The following is a 21,303-nucleotide window of genomic DNA, read 5'->3' on the forward strand; positions in this document are numbered from 1 at the left end:
AAATGCAACGGAAAATCAATTTCCGGACCTTCTCCCAAAAGAACTGTCATAGCAAAAAAGGTAGGATGTTTCATGGCTAGCACCTTCATAACAAGAAGGTGTAACAAAATAGTCCCTCATTGAATATGCATCTAACTACTTCTAAAAACTTAAGAACCTCTATCAAATACACTTTTTTGTGGAATACTGCCCAATAAGATGTTGATTATTTATGACAATCCAAGATGTTCACTGTTTGGTATTTGTGCCAAGGGAAAGCAAAAATAGAAGAGATAAATAAATGGAAGAGAACTATTACCATTATAAACACGAACATGGAACGTAAGAAATTTGTATGAAAAGAAGTTCACAACTGCGACTGAGAAATTGGAAAAAGGTGACGGGGTATATATATATGTTTTCATGTCAGTGACAGAATGACATGTATTACCACTTTTTGATAGATGGATAGGCAATATGCTGTTCAGGATCTAATGACATAGGGATGCAGTAATCATATTCAAAGAGATTTCAAAGTGTGTTCTTAGACACCTGTCGGTGCTACCTTGGAGCTAAGCCAATCATATGCTGATCAGACAGGAAAATAACTTACAGACAGATAGCAACATAATTGAGGTCTTTGAGACACTCAAGAAAACACTGTGCAAAGTAATCACCTTGTAGCTGAGTAACTGAAAGTTAAAACATGAACTCCTATAAAAAAGCTGCTGCACAAAAGGTCGCAGGCAGGTGTAAGAGTTCTTCGTGTGGTAGTATGTCTGCAGCTCCAGAGCCCCCGCATTAACATAGGAGACCTAGAAAAGACAGCGGAGAGGATGATCAAAAATATGCAATGGTTTCTGTATGTGGGGAGATTAAATACACTAGGCCTCTTCAATCTGAGAGGGAGACAGGAAAGAATCGGCACGACAGCGGTCTAAAATCAAGACCGACTTGGGGAAAGCTGCTTGGGGATTACTGCTGCCAGCAAGGGCGCAGGCCCGGGGCAGGCCTTGCTCGCACACACGGGCAGGCCCAGGTGTTTTAAGGGCTAGGAGCTAACGGGACAGGCCAGAAGCAGCCTGGTGCGGTGCCACCACAGGGAAGGAAGGGGGAAGGGAGGCAGGGCACGCACAGGGAGCCCCAGCCAGCGGCCCCCCCGCCGCTAGCGCGGCACTGGAGGACTCCCACCCCGCACCGCGCTTGTCCCGTCTTTCCGGCTCGTGTCTATGGTTCCCGCGGCGGGGTGGGGCGCGGCCAGGCGGGCGGGGCGCATGCGCACACGCTCCCGGCGCCGGCCGGCTCCACACTGGCGGAAGGGCTGGCGAGGGGCTGCCGGCGGGATGGAGGCTGCCGGCAGGGAGGAGCTGGGTGAGGCGCGCCGGGCGGCCCAGCGGCGGCGGGGGGCGGCGGGGCCGCGGCTCGCCGCGGGGCGGAGAGGGGGGCCGTGAGGAGCAGTCTGCCGACTTTCACCCAGCGCACCCCTCCGCTCGGGCCGGAGTGGTTCGGCCCGAGGGGGGGATGCGCTTCAGCGCTGAGCGCAGCTGGGCGGGAGGAATGAACCATCCCACGCGGCGGAGGGGGTGGGCTGAGTCCGGCCCTCCTGGGCGGCGGGCGGCGCCTCGGGGGCCGGGGCCGGGTGGCGGTGCAGGGCCGGGCCGGGCCGGGCCCGGCTGCCTTAACGCCTCAGTCTCGCCTCACCTGGCTGCTCTTGATTTGGTGGGACGTTAGGGATGTAACGGCCGTGGTTGGAAGTTCATGTAGATGCTTCCTGATCAGACCCCTAGGAGATGCTTTCCTCTGCAGTGAAAGCTCGTGTATGTGTGCGGTTTTTTCTTTCTTTTTCTTCCTTTTTTTTTTTTTTTTTTTTTTGAGGGTATGTGTGTCGACATATTAGCTATATTTATTGCAGATTAATATTCAGCCATTTGAGAGTGTGTGAGGGCACGTGTGTGCTCACCCTTTCATTTGCGTACTCATGGGCCGACCAGGGATAGCTCGGAGCTGGTGGTTTGAAGGCGGGTGCTGTGCTGGAGTGGGCAGCTCGGCTGCCTCAGCAGCCCGCATAACCCTTGCTCTCGCGTGGTGGTTTTGGGGAGCAGGTAACATGCTTCAGGTTTTATTTTCTCTGCAGACTCTTGCATCTTCCAACCAGAGATTGCAGCCTCTGGAGCAAAGGTGGCAGAAGAAAATTCTGACTTCTTCTTTAAGTACTCCGCTTCACAGATTGGCTAGAATTAATGTCTGGCAGAACCCTTGGAACTGGATTTTTTTGAGGGATTAAAGTTCAAAAATGCAGATAGACACCTGATAAGATGGCAGAATTTGCCTACCCACTTCATTCTTGTTTATTGAATACTTTTGAATGATGACGCATCAGAAAGAATTTAAGAGTTTTTTAGTCATGTAGGAATGTATAGCTTGAGTTAGAGGACAGTGGATTATTTTAAGATTAACATCTCTCCAGATACATGATTCATTGTGAATTCAGTGTGCCGTAATGTGTCTTGGAAAGTGCATAATAAACTGTTAAAGACTCTGGATGCTTTAATGAAATAATTCAAGTGTCTTGTTTTATTAGTCTTCTGCTTTTTGACAATTATGTTGCAAAAGCAAATAATTCTTTCTGCTTAATGAGGAATTACTGACTTCCAACACTTGCTTAGAAATAATGGCTTTCAAGATTAATATTCTTGTAAACAAGAATAAATGAATTTTATTAACTTAGTTTGAAATAGAAATAAATGATTCAAAGATACCTTTCAAAAGTAAATCAAGTAATTCCACCAAGTATGGCTTTAAAGTTCTTGAAAACCAACAAACCCAACAAAGGGTAATGTTAACTTTTATTAGGACTTTTTAGCAGTTGTTAAACATTAAATGCTTGCTTATCTTAAAGTAGGCAAGTCTCTTTTTAGTTTTCTTTTGTGGAAAATAGTTTGTGCTTTGAGGGATTTTTGCTTGTCTGATATTCTGTCTGATGTTCAACTAAAAAGATAGATTATTTGTGTATGGTTGAAAGGATTATCTCTTAGTTCTCTCTTGAACTAGAAAAAGATCTAAATATTTCAATCCTTATAAGCATACTCTTTGCACTGCCATTCATAGTCGCTTAATGTTGATCCATAATTTATATGTCAACTATGGAAACACATGGCTGAGTAACTTCATATATTCTATCAGACTCATATGTGCTTGGTATATTTTAGTTTGATATCTTCTGGAGAAAAATGCTGCGCAAGTTCTTTGCAGGGTGAAGTTTGGGGAAAGGAGAAACATATCCCTTCTTTAGTGGTTGAGGGAATAACTGAGAGTTTTAGGGCGAATTGTCTATTGAACCAGTGGCAGATTCTGAAAATAATCAGAATAGTTGGTGATGATGGTATTTCAGATTTTTTTTTCCTTTTTTTTTTTTTTTTTTTTGAAAACGCTGTTTTGGAACACTGTGCTGAAAACCTTCTCCATAGCTTTAAGATGATAATTTACAGAGGGTGAATTTAAGTGGAATGCTTAAGGAAGCCAAGCCCCTACTGGCGTTATAGTAATGGTTGTTCCCTGATATTTGTGTGATGATATTAGAGTTGCCTGTTGCAGCCCGGGAAGCACCTCTACAGTGTGTCTGCTGTTCACAGCCTTGCTCCTTAATCTTGGCCCACAAAGAGCAGCCGTAGGCTTGGTTTGGTGACAGAGGCTCTGGGCACGTATTGTTCGTTATGAGGATGGCATTCTAACAAACTGTTAACATGTGCAAGCCTGTGAAAACATATTAACATAAAATCACATCTTAGATTAGTATAAAATTTACATGGTTCTGATTTCTCTCTTATACAGCAGTCAAAATGGTTGCATTTTAAAATGAATCTGTTTCCCTATTACTAAGGCACTGGGTCACCTCGTGCTTCATAGAGATATTTTACAGGACTGTGAATATTCTGCTGTACTCCTGGCCTTGTTAGCATGCTCTAGTGTAGAAGCTGTGACTGAGTGATGAACTGTCTCTGAGACCCCCTTTGATTCATACTCTTTACTAATTATTTATATGAATATACATACTAGGTGGTATTCCAGCAAGATCTGTGTTTGCCTTCTCCCATACACTGAGTGAATACAGATGATGTAGACAGTTATAGGCTATATCCAGTCCTCATAACTACTTATATTTTTATGTCAAATCCAGCCCTTCCTGTTAGCTGACACTAACTTCCGTAACCCCCAAGGAAAAAAAAAAGATTATATTGCTTGTATTTGCAAAACAGTTTTTAGGTGGCAGCTCATCTCAGAGGTAACCTTCTGTGAAGGAGCAAAGGGAGATTGGATTTGTCTTTATTTTTAACACTGCCTTAGCCTTTAACTTGCTTTTCAGCCATGGCTCATTGCTTTATATTTTTGTCTGTTTCATCCATAAAATGGAAATGATGGAGTTGAATTTTGTGCTTGCTTGTGCCTTGTGCTGCTAAGAGCTCCAGATAATTTTTAAAATCTTAATTACTTGAGCAGTTGTCGTTGTTTGTAGTGATCTCTCAAATTTACGGAACTAGGTACCATGTGAAAGAATCTTTATTTTTGTAAGCTTGTTAAATTAAAAAGAAAAAACAACCCACAAACAAGAGATTAATCTTTTCTGTGCAGACTAACCTAGATTGTTAATTCGCTAGTTACTTAATTCACTAGCTTGCGGATTTGTTAACTTAATTTGTTAATGTCACTTGCTTATGAGTAAAATAATTGCCTAACCAGCAGTGAAAGTGCTCATCCTTCCTCCCCTGTCGTGATGTGGGTGTCCCTTGAATTGCTCTGGGAAGCAGGAGAGCCTCAGCAGTCCAGCTGCTGGTGGATATGCTGCAAAGGCTTTGGTGATTTGTACCTTCCACCTGAGACATTTGGTCTATACCATCTCTGCTGGTTGTTACTGGGCAAGCATTTACCTAATTCTGAAGAGTTTCAGCTTTATGAGATGTTAACAAGTAATTGTTTATAAAACTTAAAGGATAGCAGACCTTATTCCTTTTTTGTCCTTGAGTATCTGACATATGTGTTGCTCTTGCTTTAGCCTAACGACGTTGTTCCCAGCATACATCAGACTTTAGCATGAGCTGTGGCCTCAAAGCCCGAGCAGGAATAAAATGAACAGCCACAGTAGTACAGAAAAAATAGGTTCTTGGTGAAAACTGAAATTTACTTATGGAGCTTTCTAACCGAAGGATTACTTAAATGTGCTATATATAGCTTTACAATTAAGTAAATTTAGTAATGGGTGAAAGATTTCTTTGGAAGTAGGTCCACAAACATTGGCAAGAAGCTGGCACATTCTGAAGGGTAAGAATATTAACTTGAAGATGCAAGAAAAGAATGTTTATAAAAATCTAACCATTACAGTTTTATTCCCCAATATTTAAGTAGGAATTGACTAGCAGTTAAAATTCTTTAGACTTCTTTGAGAATACCATGATCATGTTTATGCATCACTATAGTATGACTTATATCTGTAATCGATCAATGATTTATATCTCTAGTGGATTAAGGAGTCAGTTTAACATTACAGTTATAATTTTGGGAACAGTGGAAGAAATGCACTTTGGGTTGGCTTACTGGTGTTAGGCAGTACTTGTAGACCTTTGACATCCTTCTTATGTGGGTGTTCACAAAAGAAAGCAAAAACAGTGGCAAATATGTAAATAACTTAAAATCTGAAGACAGCATTAGGTCTGAAAAGAAATTTTAGGATAGCACAAGGCAAAGAGAGTTTCATCTTAGCTGTAGGAAAGAAAAGGATAAAACGTGGTTGGTGCTTTGGTTAAGTAAAAACAAAAAGATGACTAAATGTGAACTGTCTCAAAATTCTTAGTTGTGCTGAACCGTGAAAGATAATGCAGATTTTTTTTTTTTCAATGAGTGCTGTGGCTGAGAATTGGATTGTTAATAGTAAATGAGGTTTAGATACATTCTAGACTACTTGGAGCAGAGACCTAAAGCAGACTGAGATGTACACTGTATCATGGGCTTTGTGATATGACAGTCAGTCAACTTCACCTCTGATTCATGTATGGCATGCTTATGCTGTTCTTGTAGCATGGATTTGACATCTTATTTAAGCTGCATGTGTTGGAGCTTCCTATGGGAAAAAAAAAAAGTCAACATGTGTATTCCATGCTGATTTTATGGCAATAACTGGACTTCTGGCGCTAGCCTGAAATTATCTGTCCCAAGAAGTGCTAAGTTAGGCCCTTGCTGATCTATATTATAGTTACATATGTGTTTTGTTGGGCAGAGGAGGCTTAGGGTTTCTTGCCTGGCATGCTTTGGATCAATTAGGTTTGGATGCTACGCAATCCTGGGCATAAGTACGGGTAGGGACTGTGCTTGAATTGCAGTAAAGACATAGCCACAGTATCCCCACAGTGGAGATCTGTTACCAAATGAAGGAACCTGTGTTTAGAAAGTTGCTTGATCGAAGCCTGGTAATATACCCCTGGCCTGTTACTCTTTACTGATCCATGCATTTCGGGCCAAAGTTACACACTAGTCATGGGATAAATGATGGAGAGAGGAGGCAATTTGAAGAGCAATGGTATGACTAGAATAGCGGCTAAATAGTGTTTTTTGAGTACTTCAGATAATCGAATATTTAAAGAGAACTTGTAATAAGTGTAGTTACCACAATGAGTTAGTGCTGATTAGTATGTTACTCATTTTAAATCTGGTTATAGTGGAATTTCTACTCAAATGAGTTATTGTATTGGAATAAGATCTACGAACTGCTGACCTAAGTATACAAGTAGGAAGCAGACCTGAGTTCTAATTTTATCTCTTTCTGGGAGCATGAGTAAGTAATAGACCTACTCTATTTCATTCTTCTCAGTATTTATTGCATAGGAGTGGTATGTTAATGAATATTTGAAGAGATTTCAAGATAACTGTTATTATGGTTACGTACTGGTCTCATAAGACAAAAAAAATCTACGTGAACAGGTATAGATTTTAAAGGGGTTATTGTTGAACAGGGTTTTACAGGCATAGCATTCTACTGTGCAGTTGGCCTAAAATCAAATTTTAACCCTTGGGTTTCATTTCTTCAGACACTACGTTTTATATTTTTACTGATTTATTATTTTTTTTTTTTTTACTCTGCAGATATTTGATATGTTTTTGAAGCAAGAGATTTAGTCTGTCCCTATAGACAAACTCTTTCAAGGCCTCCTGTGAGTTATAAAAGTAAAGGATATATAACTTTAATGTTGTGTGGGGAGGTATATTTAACAATAATATTTTTCTTTATTGTCTGTATTATTAAATCAATTTCCAATTCTTTGCTTTTTATCTCATTTAAATAAATAGTTTCTAGTCACATATGGTCAGACTAATAAGTATCTCAACAATGACTGAGTTAAAATAAATACCTCTTAAATAGTAAAGTAGGGCCAGGCTAGAAAATAATTAAGCCACCTACTGTGCTCTAGTTGTGTACAATTTTGCTGTTGTTGTGGTCAGCTTAACAGGTCAGAGAAAAGCCGATAGCAATGGCCTTGGAGAATGGAAGGCCTAGTTGTACTTTTGAGATGCATTGAGTAATTTTTTTTCTTTTAAGATTTGTTTTTATCAGCATTTTAGAATCTGTTTTATCTTTTACAATAGTGTGGTAAACAGTAGTATTAACAAAATCAGTTGTGTAATATAAATCCTGTGCAATGAATATGGATAAGCAGTTTGTATGTGTAAAAATAAACACATACAGGTGTTAGTTTTAATATTGTGGAGCTTTAAAAAGTCTTATGATGGGGCGTTCAGGGAAACTCCCTCCCCTTTTTAGCTCTGTGTTAAAATAGACCTATGTTCAGTGTTTTGGTAAGGTTACGTCTCTTGCCTTCTCTCCAGAAGAGCTGGTGCTAGGTTTTTCAGGTGAAGAAAGTCCCTGTAAGATCACTTTGGTGACATTTGTCAGCTTGGAACATGGAAGTTGGCTGGCTCTGTTGTTGAGCTGCATTTGAAAGAAACACGTTTAAAGAATTTTCTAATAACCTGCTAACCTATTAGCTTTTCTTGACATTCAGGTCTTCATTTCATCCTGTAGGCTGATGATGTTGGACAGGTTAACATGAGGTGAATTGAAAGCAGAATGTAGGTAATGCAATACGTAGCAGACTGTAGTATGTATGCACAAAATTATCAAATCTTGCACTTAGTAACTACTGAATAATGGCTGCTCCTCTAGAATAGGAGGTTCCACGCTGCTGAGACTCACTTTGTATAAAATATGCTATCTTGTACCTTGAGACACTTTGTAAATAAAACTTAAATCTGTTTTTCAGAGTAAATACTTTTTAATGATGCATTGCTTTTCTCTTATTGTTAGTAATAGCTCACAACTGTTAGCAAGAAATGTAATACAATGTGAAACTGAGATGTAGTATTGTATAAATATCACTTATAAAATGGCAGACTATTGTGGAAAAATAAATACTAAGAAAATGTACCTTATATTCTGTGATTCTGTGTGATTCTGTGATACCTCTCCAAGATTTGGAAATAAATATTCAAACCACCATGATAAACATATTTAGTTACCATTCTGTCCTTTGGTCTGTTCCCCCCCCAAGTAGTTTTAATCAAAAATTGGAGGTTACATTAAATTCAGTGTGCCCTTCCTTTTGGGTTAAAATGACTGTGTGGTATAGGAGACCTTGAAGTGATGAAGGGGCACAAATATACTTAAAGTGGCCCAAAGTTGGAGTATGAAAATATGTTGAGACCATATGACTATTGTTGTTTTTGTTGCTTGTGAAGTTGTGTGCAGTACCGTAGTTCAGTGAATTCCATTGTGATCTCTGGCGGTTTTGTGAATCTTCCTGAATCTTATAAGCAAATTTTGAAATGGCAGATTCTCTGGAGACGGAGATATGAGTACAGGAGAGCATATATCAAAAGGTATGAGATGAGATGCAAGTTTTAAAGCCATGTTGGTTCAGTGTGCAGGAAAGAAACTAATAGATGTGAGGCTGGGAAGAAATTTAATGTCATGCAGGCAAATTTACAAAAGTGAAAGCAATCAAACATGAAGATTTTGTTTTAACCTAACATGGAGATTATTTAGTAGATCTAGAAGAAGACTTTTTCATGCATTAGAGGAAGGTGTAGTAAAATTCTTGCATGTTCGAACATCAATTATAAGGGAAATCATTTAACTGAAAGCTTAAGACATAACATGAGGACAAAACTTTGCATAGCAAGAATGCAAAGCCAGTAGTGCTTGTTGTGTACAGCTTCTGCACAGTCATGGTTTCTGTTTATGGAGGGGAGATTTGCCTTGCCAGCATCTACCTGTTGACATCTCCAAAAAAACTCACTTCATTCTAGCAATATATGACTGAATTATGTAAAAATCATGATTATATACCAAATGGTAATGCAGATGAGACACCGGTTTGTTTTGACCTGCCAGCCAGTTACATCTTTGAATAAATTAATCTTATCATACAAACTTAAAAATGTGGATTATGGTAATATTGTTAATATTAGCAAATGGTAGAAAATTGGTACTATCTTGAAGTGTAAAACAGCACAGAAGGAAAAGCTGCCTTATGCAGCATCTATTAGATGTAAAAACCAAGGATGGATATCTCCAGATGGATTGGCTAAATTCCAAAGGACTAGGAGGCCCCATTCCTCTTCATATTTGATATACATTCCAAGGGTATCTAGCTGTACCAGTGAAGAATACTATTGTGGAAATGAATTCTGATACTGTTGTCTAGAAGGAATGGCTTTCACAACTGCAGGTGCTTGATCTCGTGCTGAACAGATCCTTTAAAAGTATTTGAAGTCTATACTCAGAATTAGTCTTGGTAGGAGATTATGCTGTAATCCCACTGGAGAAAATAAAGAAGCCTTGTTCAATGTTACTTTGTCATGAAGTTAGGACAACATGGGATCTGATAAATCCAGAAGTTTCAGATAAAGAGTTTAAGGTATTCTGTATATTAAAGATTCATGTATGGAACAGAAGATGATTTCTTTGAATTCAAATAAGCAATTGAGAATAGTTAGGAGAGACAAGCAAGGAACTGAAACATTAAAATGGAAAGCAATAGTAATAAAAGGTAAGAGAAGAAGGTAAGGAAACCTCAGGCAAATCATTAGTGAAAAGCTGTATGTTGTTGATATATATAAATGTATATAATAACAATATATCAATAGATTATTTATACTGACTATAGAGCGGGAATAAAAATTTTTGCATATAACCTCTGGGAGGGGTCATCTTTCTTTTGGGTCAGTATAGTATGCCACATGATTTGTTGCCATCTTGAGGAGTAAATTGCATCTAAGTAGCGAACTTGGGAGTTTTACCAGTGCTTAAAATTACAATATAGAAAGGATTTTGGAGTTCAGTTATAAAGACCTTGATATGAATTTATTTCAGATTTTTCTGTATTTTTGGAACTGCTGGCTAATGTGGTTTTCTGTTTTTTTATCTCACTGAATTGTTTTGGCTGCTTTTTCTTCTTTGCCCCTTTCATTTGAAACTGGTTCTGATGTAGCTCTAGTTGCTTAGTAACAAGTATTACCAGGTTTATTGTCTGACATCAAATCTTCACTTTGAGGAAGATGTCATCAAGAGATCAGAAAACCTTGATAAAGAGGGAAAAACAACGGAGCAAATCAATTTGAGCCTTTCTGTTTCATGGGGAGATCTGTCCCTAGCTTTAGCTGACCTGCTGTGCTACTTGCTTTTCTAGATGATGAAACAGCAGAGAAGAAAGAGTTGTTGCCTGTTCGTTTGCCCCTGCCTTTCTTAACCTAATGTTTTTTTTTTCTTCTTCTTTATGGTATTGACATCTGTATGTTGACATTTTTATACATCTCCTTAAAACTCAAGTTTACTTTTGTTGATAGCAACTATCAGAGAACTAGTCTTCTACAGGAATATCTTGCTGTTTGTCCAGGATGTGTCCCTGAAAAGAGCAGTGGTTAGTGATACTCCAAATAGCAAAGCAATTTTTCGCTTAACAGTTCATGTACTAGACATGGATGCATGCAGAAATTTATGAAATACACACAATTTAAATACATGGGGACAATATATGTGGCGTGAGGGGGGGAGATGCAGAAACAGAATCGTTGGGATGATCAATTAAAAGAGAGGCTGACTTTTTGGAATGAATCAGTAATGTAAATCTTTCAGTTTGAGCATTCTTACTGCCTCTTTTTGAATGCTTATTTTTCATTACTGTCATCATCTCCCTCATAAATGAAGGTCAAGTAAGTCAACCAAGAGGAAAATAAGGAACAAAAAGGGTGTTATGGTCAAGCATTCAGCCTCATAGGTGAGGAGGCTGACTTGTTTTTGAATGATGATTCATTCTAGAAAGACAGCTAACCTCTCCTCTGTTTGACAGGTATCAGTGATCCTGTTCCTTTCCATCCTTCATGCCAAATGAGTCTTCTCTCTATTCCATTAATTCTTAAAGGAAAAAAATGCTTTTCTGTTTATCAAAATCAGTCAACTGCTGTATTTGACAAATGAACTTACGGGTCAAGCTCAGAGGGGAGGCCAACTAGGAGGATGGAATGGTGAGTGTCTGCTGCAGATCACCCGGTCGGGAAGAAGAGGTGGATGAAGCTTTCTTTTAAACAACTGGAAGGAGCCTTCTAGTTGCAGGTCCTGGTTCTCATGAGGGACTTACTATCTGTCTTATCTATCTTATCTATTTTTTTTTTGATTTAGGTGCTGAATGATCCAATTAGGGGAAGTGCTTCTCTGACTCTGCTACTCATGAATAAGAAAGGCAGCTTTGGTTGTAATGACCATGGATGGTGAAGTTTTAAAATCTTAAAGGCAAGCTGCTGACTAAAGACAGTGTACTTCAGGAGGGTGAATATAGGCTTGTTTAGGGAACTGACAGGCAGGATGCCTTAGCAGCTTGCTCTGATGGGCAGAGGAGCCCAGGAGAGCTGATGGATCTTCAAGGATAATCTCTTCAAAGAACAAGAGCTGTACAGTTTGATGTGCAGGAGGCCAAGTGGCATAGCAGGAGGCCAGTTTGCCCGAACAGAGAACTAACTGAACTCAAATGCTGAAAGGAGGGTGGAGAGTGGGAACAGGCTACTCAGGAGGAATAGAGCAGCATGGCATGGTGCACAGCAAACATGAGACCTCAGTCACAAACTGCAGCAAAAGAAGTTTCAGTAAGAGGAGGGAAGAAAAAGCTCCCTGTGAGAGTGGTTATTGCTGGAATGGGTTCCCATGAGAGTGTGGAAATTCATCCTGAGATACTTTCAAAACTGAAGGCTATTGTGTAGCTCATCTGAGCTTCATCTCATCCGCTTCTTTTATAGTTAGTGGAGTGAAATACAAGTCTCCAGGATGCAGTTTGTCATTTGGAGATACTTGAATATTGAAATTGGGTCAAAAATCTTCCCTGAAGAATGTTAAATGTACAGTACTTGCTTACTCTTCTCCATGTTCTTCTTGCCTGTACATACGTCACTTGTCTCTCTCTAGATTCTGAATTCTTTAGGACAAAGACTCTTGTTTTGTATTTCTGCAGAACGGTGAGTTGCTAGACCTCAGTTAGGAGTTCTAGACACTGCAATAATTTATTATCAGCACTGTGATGGTTGTAAAAACAACTCTTAGGTGACTGGATGCCTTTAGGCATAGACAGACAGATTTTTTGAGGGGAAAATAGCTTGCCTTCATAGAAACAGTTTTGATATTTAAAAAATGAACAATACCTGAATGTGTCCAATACATTGTTAAATGATTGCTTTTGAGGTCAGAATGACAGATGGGAAGTTAGGACAAGAGTAAAATGGGATATTTTTAAAATGCAGAGTCTTCAGTGAGTAATCTGTTGCCAGTCAAGTTGTGTGGCAAACAGTGTGCCTGTGTAAATCAAAACTTCCAGTATCGGGCTAGCATGGAAGAAAAGAAATTCATTTTCCTCCCTTGACCAAGAAGTTGCTGATATTCACCAGTTCTGTGGCCTAAGAGCCACATTGCTGGTCGGAAGGTATATGGTAGACGTGCTTACAACAGGTCTCTGAAAGATCTGTGCACATCAAGCAACAAGTATTTTGTATGATTGCTCCAAGATAGAGTATATGCCTGAAAGTTAAAAATGCAGCTGTATCTCAGGAAAATTTAAATGTGCTTAGCTACAAGCAGACAAGATCTGTCTGTTGTTTGTAAAATGGAGGTTAAAAAGTGTTTCTCTGCCCTTCCGTCTTACTCACAGGTGATCCTTTTATCACAGCATGGCAGGCACAAGGGATTGAAATTAGGTTTTGGTTGCCAGAGGTATTTAATTTAGTGTTTCCTGACTCTGAAAGATTGGGCTTCTAAAAGCGGTCAAATGCTTTTAATTAGTTAATTACAAGTCAGATTGTTTTTGTACATTTGACTTTGGTTAGGCAGCTCATAGTACTCTGGTAGGTTATGCCTATCCCACCAGGGAGGAGGCAGCCTTGTTGAATGGTCCCTGCCCAGCAGTAGCTGCAAAGAGAGCAGCTAGGCAGAGTGACCTTCTGTTACTTGCTTATTCTGTGAAGCGTACAAGATTGCTGGGTCCTGTTGAATCTTTTAATGTCACTGTAGAAGCATGACCGTAGTGTCCTATGCATGTTTCCCTGGCTTGACTCAGAGTATAGTTCTTGAGGAGGGTTTCTGAATCACAGTCTTGATACTCCCACATCCTACCAGGAAATGTGGAGTGCTGTGGCAACTAATTGCACGCGTCCAAACTACCAAACTTTTCATGTCACAATGACAGTGTTGCAGTGTTCCCTGTTGGTAGTTTTGTTGGATTTTGTACACATGATGTTTCTGCTTTAGTTTTTGTTTATTATATATATAAACACATTGCAGGCTGTTGAATTCCTTTGAAGTAATGTAGCAAGGTATCATGGGGGAAGGCTGCTGTTTGCATCATGCCGGTGGTGCCCAGAGTCGGGGAGGAAACCTGCAAAATGGGAAGGAGGCGAAGGGACAGAGGCAAGTGAGACACGGCAGGATGACAGCTTTGGATCAGAGGCTTTGTGGTGAGAGCAAGTATTGAGCCACACAAAAGAGCAAAAGAAACACCAAAAGGAAAGTTTTTTGAGGGAAACCTCAGGGTGACTCTGTAAGAGCCACCCTGATTTGCTATAATGAAAGTAAGCCCGAAAAAGAGGCCTCATCTGCCTGGACACAGTACGTAGGGAGGAAAGCTTGTTTACACATACTTTCATTTTTATTTTTATTCTTACCCATCCAATTTTAGTACTATCTGTTTTAAAGAGGAGTGTAATAATTCAGGAGTCAGGTTTCTTCATTTACTTTAAGTCTTCTGCGTCTTTCTTGGGTGCTGAAGTTAAGGAAGAAAATTCAAGCAGTTCCATCTCAAAGCTGTGGCCTGCTCAGGGTCCCCTTGGACTCCTCAGCAGGAACCTTACTCACCGTCCTTTTGTTGTCTTCATTCAGCTTTGCAAACTGTGTCCTGCAGAATGTGATTGAGTCCGAACTTACCAGTTAGAAACCGGAAAGTTAAATTAATGATGGTGGTGATTTTTGTATGCTGCTGAATTGCATATGATCACAGACTTTATGCGCTTGCATTTTGGTTTGTTGCTAATGGAAACATTTTGGACTGTTATGTTCAACTCAATATTCTTAAAATAAACCTAACGCCCATGGGATGAAACTTCCAGCACTAGCCCTGGGCTTCCTCTGACACCTGAGGTGAATGACTTTTCCTTCAGGACTGTCAAGCGCAGAAGGAGTGGGCTGTGGGTCAAGGCTGCTGTATACAGCAGCAACTCCAAGAGGTTAGAAAATGGTAATTGCATCCCAGATAATCAATACTATGTGTTGGGAGCAAAGGGAAGGAACTTTTTGCTGACTCTCCTTTTGATCGATGTGTATAATGCGTATACCATTGAGTGAAAGATGATTAAAACTATTTCAACTTGTATAATTATAATATTGCTGACTATAGATTTACTTTACGCTATACTTTCTTATTGGCTCTCTAACCTCTCCTGATGTTACATCCTACTTGGAATTTTTAACTTCTGTCAAGTGTTTTAGTTACTGGCTTTTAACTTTGTCTACACCTGATTTCATATGACTATTTGCTGTCTTTAGGAGAGATTGATATGCATACTTTTAAAACAGAAGGAGGCTTACTCGGGTAGTTAAGATTATAGAAACATCTGTTTTATTGTTCTCTGTAAGTTCCTCTTGCTTATGGCTGGCTTCAGTGCCCTGCTCTTGAGTTAGACATCTTTAAGGTTTCTTTAAAAACAGAAATGATTTATTGAATGGCTAATTTTCAGGGTTCTGTATGTCTTTTCTGTTTTTGTGCATATATGCAAATCAAAATAGGAATTTTTATCAGATTGACCCTAATAACTCACAAAATAATGCTCATATCTGGCAGTTTTACTTCTAAACTCGGAGTTTGTTTATAATGCCAAATTTATTTTAACTGTTTTGTAGACATGGAGGTGATGAAGCCTTTAATTGAAGAGCACAGTTCTGATGAGGAACATGAACATGATTTGTCACCAGTTGAGAAGCATTACCAAATTGATAATGAAGAAGGCATCTCGTATGTATTACTCCTAAGAATCAGCATGTTAAAATTCATTACCTCAGGTTTGTTCCTTGCAAGTAGTTCAGCAAGCTCTTGTGTACTTGCAGCCACAGTACAGTTTTGTGGTCTTACTTTAGGACTTTGCATGGGATTTTTGCTGCCAAACAGCAGCGCTTTTTTCAGTAGGTTCTCTGTTCTGCAGAAATTAACAGTGCACTGGTCATAAAATAGTCCAGGGTGCCCATGTGCTAGGTCATAAGGCTACTCAAAATTCAAGCAGTATTTAAGGAGGTTTTTGATTCCTTTTATTTTTTAATAAAGAAACTTCAGGAGACATTGGAAATACTTATGTGTTAAAGTTTAATTTGAAGATCTTGTGAAATGTCTTTATTGATAAAGATTTTGTCTGTCAGCTTCGTAATTTGTAATTGGTAACTGTTTGGAATGTCAATGATTTTAAAGTAGTGTTGACAAACCTTAGTAATTTGGTCTGTTTCTGAGGCAGAAAGGCAATAAAATTGCTCAGAAATTCAAGCCTTTCACAAGCTGAAGGAAGGAAGATCAGACTTGTATATTCCAATTGAAGGAGCTCACATGTAGAGATTAATGAGAATTTCCTTTGAATGTGCTGGACCACCTTAAGTAGATAAAGCTCACAAATTTTCCCATGCTAATAAATGTTAGGATTTTTTTAAAAAAATGAGAATATATTTTTGCTCTGACTTCTATTTTTATTCTCAGGTTTATACAAACACTTACCCACCTCCTCAAAGGAAATATTGGGACTGGGCTTCTAGGTCTTCCCCTTGCAATAAAAAATGCTGGCATTGTGGTAAGAATTCAATTTATTTTTCATAGATGACAAAAATTATCTATAATGTTTGACAGATACATGATTGAGCCCTAAAAACTGCTTCAGTCAGAAGACTTAACGACTATGCATTGTGTTTTCTCTTATCCAAACAATTTTTCTGTGGAAAACAAATATTTTGTCTGAAAAAAGATTTGGATACAAACAGACTTCCATGATGTCTCATGGGAATTGTTGCTTGGGTTTACTTTATCTTTTGTTTACACTTTGCTGTATCTGTATTGTGTGTCCTAGGATGCACTGTCATCTTGTTAAATCAATCTTGTGTTTCTGGGGTGCAAGGCATAGCACAGTCTAGTGTATACTAGGTAGTAAACAATGACTCTCCCAGGGCAGTGTAATAGAAAAATAAATACCTGCTGTGAAAACCTTTGGTCGAATATCTTATTTAAAACAAATATTTAATTGAATATTATCTATGACTTGTAACTATTAAAATTATTGGGCTGGCAACTGTATATATATTTTTTTCAATTGTACATCATCAAGCATACTAATGTAATGGAAAGAAGTCTTTGAAGTGGCATTGTTGATGACAAAGTGGTTCAAGCCGATGTTTAAAATTGTGCAAAATATGCAATCTTCTGTCTTGCCCAATTTTTCTTAGTAAGTCTCATAATGAAGCTTTTATGAGAATGAAGTTTTTCTTGCCTGTTTGCTCTTTACAACTTGATTGCCTCTGAAAACCCTTCTCTCAAAAAGTTAAAAGTAAGGTAAGGCCGTAAAGCATTGGCAGCAAATCCACCTCTGAGGAAAAAACCCAAAAAAAAAACAACAAAAAAAGAAGTCACATGTAATTTTTTAAATTTAAAATTTATTTATTTGCTATGACGTGAAATTGCATGTAAAGATTTTCCCTCAGCATATTTTTGTGAAAGATTCTATGTAAATAGCTTTGGGTATTTACGTATCCCATGTTATAGGGGAGGCTACGCTGAACCCCATTGTTATATTGATTAAGTATAGCTGCTTCCACAGGCTGCTCTCCAGTCACTGTTGTTAATGTAAGCGGATACCTGAGGGCTGATATAACTTGCTTTATTAATAAGACTTGGACAGCTGCATTGTCCTGTGATCAGGACAATCTGCCAAGAACTGACCACCTGGAACCACATCTTTGTTTTATCTGAACCACATCTTAGTTCTGATGAACTAGGCTGAACAAAGCTTTGTTGTATGATTTGTGGTCATCACTGTCAGGTGTATCTATAGGTGAGGGAAGGGGACTCTTTAGGAGAGACAGACGCGAGTCGGCTCCTCCCTGGTTTGGGGATGCCTGACCAGGAAACTCCTCAAGGTTGAGAGCCCAAATTGCTTGGTGGTATGTAGACTCTGCTTTATTTGCTAACTATTGATTGATCTTTCTTTCTATCCCTCTGGTATGTGAATAGCCTAGGCCTGCGAATTAATAAATTGTATCCCACTCATTGCTTATTTGTGTTGTGACATTGCTTATACACATAACACATCCTCCTTTTTTTTCCTCTATACCAGATTGGACCAATCAGCCTTGTTTTCATAGGAGTTGTATCCGTTCATTGTATGCACATCTTGGTACGTTGCAGCCACTCTCTATGTCAGAGGTAAATGTGGAACTATTCATTCTGTTGCTGACTTTGAATATTACTTTTTCTTCCTTCTTTTCTATTTCTAATTTTCAGACTGCAAAATGTCTTGATGCTGTAGCGTTTTCTACAGATCAGAGTCTTGTGCTTCAAAGAAGGAACACTTAAGTTCTTATGGTGCAACTATCAATGATAGCTGTACTTTGAGCAACACTATCTGAATACATTGAAAAACACTTCCTTCACTACTTAAACACAAAATTAGGTTGGGAAGTAGCCAGGTCTTTCTCATTGCAGTTGCAATTGCATAGCATCTGTACCTACCTGAAATGAGGGTTCTGAGATGACTCTGTTAGTGTCCACACCTTTTTTTTTGTTTGCTTGTTTTTGTACTTCAGGGTACTCCTTCCAATTTCTTTTCAAAAACCACTAGACAGAAAATTATTTTATGTTGCTAATGTTTGGATTAAATCATTTTTCTAGACTATATGGGAGAAGATGCCTGTGATATCTTGGAAAAATGCTGAGTTGCCATGAAGACATTCTGCTCTGTAGTCCATCTTTGTGAATGTATTTTTGACAGTGCCATTAGTGAGATAAGAAATATTTAGCTGTCGCAGCTGTTTAAATTAGAAAATATTTTGCACTCATGCAATTTTCTATAATACTCTCCCATTTCTATATCTTTGTAGCTTCTTCCTACCTTCTGTATCTTCATAGCTTTGAAAAGCATTCAATTTATAAATAGCTATTTTAGAAAGTATTTTATAGGAATAAAGAATAAACTGTGAATTACTGTTAATGCTTTTCATGTTAATACGTGAGCTCTGTCTCTTTGGATTGTGAAAACTCGATTCTTCACAATTGTGGTGCTGATGAAGTATGTTAAAATGATGCTAGTGGGGAGATGAATGTTAGATACGCCTCTAAGTGAGATGTACTGTACAGGGGGGTGGAATTTGAAGTTGACTTGTGGAGTATTCCAGTTAATAGTGATTTTCATTAACATCTGACAGCAAGGTAAAAATGGTTAAAGAGAAGGAGTAGGCTGTCATATTTTAAAAGTACAATAAAGCTTATTTGATCTGAATAGAGATGAAAAAGATTCTTGTCCTTGTAGCTGGGAAAACTACCATCTCAGTTTAATGATATATTCTACTATGAAGGGATTTTGTCATTCCTGGATCCTCCTTCCTTTCTCTGTAATTTTGAATGGCTTTTGAAGATATATGCAAAACTAAGACCACTGAAACAGTTACAAATGACTGTTTTTCCAAGAAAATCTGTGGTGCTGTTGAAGTTCTTTGTGACTTTTAGATAAGAGATCAATTTTTTAAGCTGCTGATATAAGAATTTGATTCTACACAACTGTGTAGATCAGTTTATCAAGAAACTTCCTTTGTAAGAAGCTGATGTGCTGCTGAGTTAGTGGGAAGCAACATGGTTCATATGTTTATAGAGTGCTGAATAGTATTACTTGTGGGAGATGAGCTCAAACTGTGACTCTGAACTTCAGCTGCTGCAGAATGGTATCACAGATGATTCCTTATTGTAATCCTGTGAGGCCACCAGCATTTTCAAGGTAGGGTTCTAGGCCATGATAATTTCTAGTTAGATCTGTTCTTTCTCCACTCTTTCAGGTTGAAAAAATACTCACTAGGATATAGTGATACAGTTAGTTATGCCATGGAAGTGGGGCCCCTGACTGCTCTTCAGAAAAGAGCTTCTTGGGGAAGGTAAGCTTGCATTAGAATTTAATTTAACTGACATTCTTAAAATTAATGACTGCACTTGGAATGGTTAGAACACTTCTTACTAAGGCATTGCTAGCTCAAAGAATGTGTTCTCTATGCTTGATGTTTCTTTATGCAATGCTATTTATTAGTTTCTGTGGCCAACTAAGGAACATGGGAGGACTGGGGAATGTGCTTCTGTTAGGCATTTCATTTTGCAGGTCTGCAGGAGCTGTGAAGAAGTGAATTCTGTTACGTGTTAGAGGAAAAGATGTGCTAAAGCCAGAAGTGTGTTCTATATTGTCTAATGGATTGAAATAATTTAAGTTTTCAGTTCTCTTCTATCACAAACACATTTCTCTTTATGAGAGTTCACTCTTTAAAGAAGTTGACACTGCAAACATAAATGATTTAAATATATTTATTCTGAGAGGAAGGAAAGCTTTCTTTGATTCCTATTTAAATATGAATTGCAAATGATGGAGTAATATTTATTATATTTTGCAATACTGACATGGAGATATTAATACCTTGTTGTCTTTTTTAAATACTTTTTCTCCATTTTGAAAAAGGCCATAATTTTGCCTTTTCCATCTGTTGCTGTATGACAGTTTACAGAGTTTAAAATGGTTGTAGTATGACTACACAGTAATGAAACTCAGAACCTTGAGATTGTTGTTAAATGTTAATATCGGTTTTAAAGGCCTTTCTCCCTATCTTGAAAAAGGCTATGATTTTGTCCTGTTATTTGCAAGGATGCAGCATCTTGTATCATGTGCTTTGACTATTACTGGATTCCAAAAGAGAAAAAAAAGAAAAGATGAACTAGTCCTTTAAGATCTTTGTGCTTACTTCATATGAATGGAGTAGAACTCAATTATAGAGAAAATTGGTTTGTAATGAAATAGAATGGAAATACTGTAATGCATCAAAGAGTTATAAGCTACAAATGGCAATTCTGTTTCCAGAGACAGTGCTGCAGAAAATTTGTTCTCTGAGGCAATTTTCTGCTGTATGTTTAACTCTATCAAAACAGTTTTATGTCTTCAGGCCACTAGTGTGCATAACATTTTAAAAAATAATATGAGCCATAGTTTAGAATTTTTTCAATGAGATAAAATGTTTGAAAATATATCTAGATACATTCATACTGAGCCACTTAGTAAGCAGTGAAGACTTATGTTATCTTGAATTGCTGAAACTTCGGTAACTTAGACTGTATGAGACATTTCATCTTCTCTGGTCTCCATGGAAAATGGCTGTGTTAAAGTGCTAAAGAATGCAGCATAAGTTACATGTGCACTGAATATATGTGTCTATTTTTTTATATTTTTGTACCACATTGTTAAACAAAAGTCTTTGAATTACATTTTGTGGCACTTTAAAATATATGACTGCCTTATGCCTTTCTGAGAAACCTTGATATTCACTTGGTGTTACCTTAAAAAATTTACTTTGTGCTACCAGAGGAGGAACCTGCATTGCAGTGCTCCTGAAATTAATGTGGCATTTGAATCTAGCATTTTCCTTAGTGTAAAAAGAAGTAATAGTTTTATATCATGTGGAAATGGGTTAATTGTTTG

General features: G+C 38.3%; 1 protein-coding gene across 2 annotated transcripts in view; it reads left to right on the top strand.

The window, feature by feature from the left end:
* The first annotated feature begins 1,318 nt into the window (after positions 1 to 1,318).
* Positions 1,319 to 21,303, top strand: part of SLC36A4 (solute carrier family 36 member 4) — a 133,758-nt gene continuing 113,773 nt past the window's right edge. For both annotated transcript variants that reach the window (XM_062577925.1, XM_062577933.1), the window contains exons 1-5: positions 1,319 to 1,350; positions 15,455 to 15,566; positions 16,293 to 16,383; positions 17,917 to 18,005; positions 19,628 to 19,723. In XM_062577925.1, coding sequence (XP_062433909.1) covers positions 1,323 to 1,350; positions 15,455 to 15,566; positions 16,293 to 16,383; positions 17,917 to 18,005; positions 19,628 to 19,723 — 416 coding nt within the window. In that variant the 5' untranslated portion in view covers positions 1,319 to 1,322. The remainder of the gene's footprint in view (positions 1,351 to 15,454; positions 15,567 to 16,292; positions 16,384 to 17,916; positions 18,006 to 19,627; positions 19,724 to 21,303) is intronic.

The sequence above is a fragment of the Rhea pennata genome, chromosome 1 (assembly GCF_028389875.1).
Source record: "Rhea pennata isolate bPtePen1 chromosome 1, bPtePen1.pri, whole genome shotgun sequence".
Lineage (NCBI taxonomy): Eukaryota > Metazoa > Chordata > Aves > Rheiformes > Rheidae > Rhea > Rhea pennata.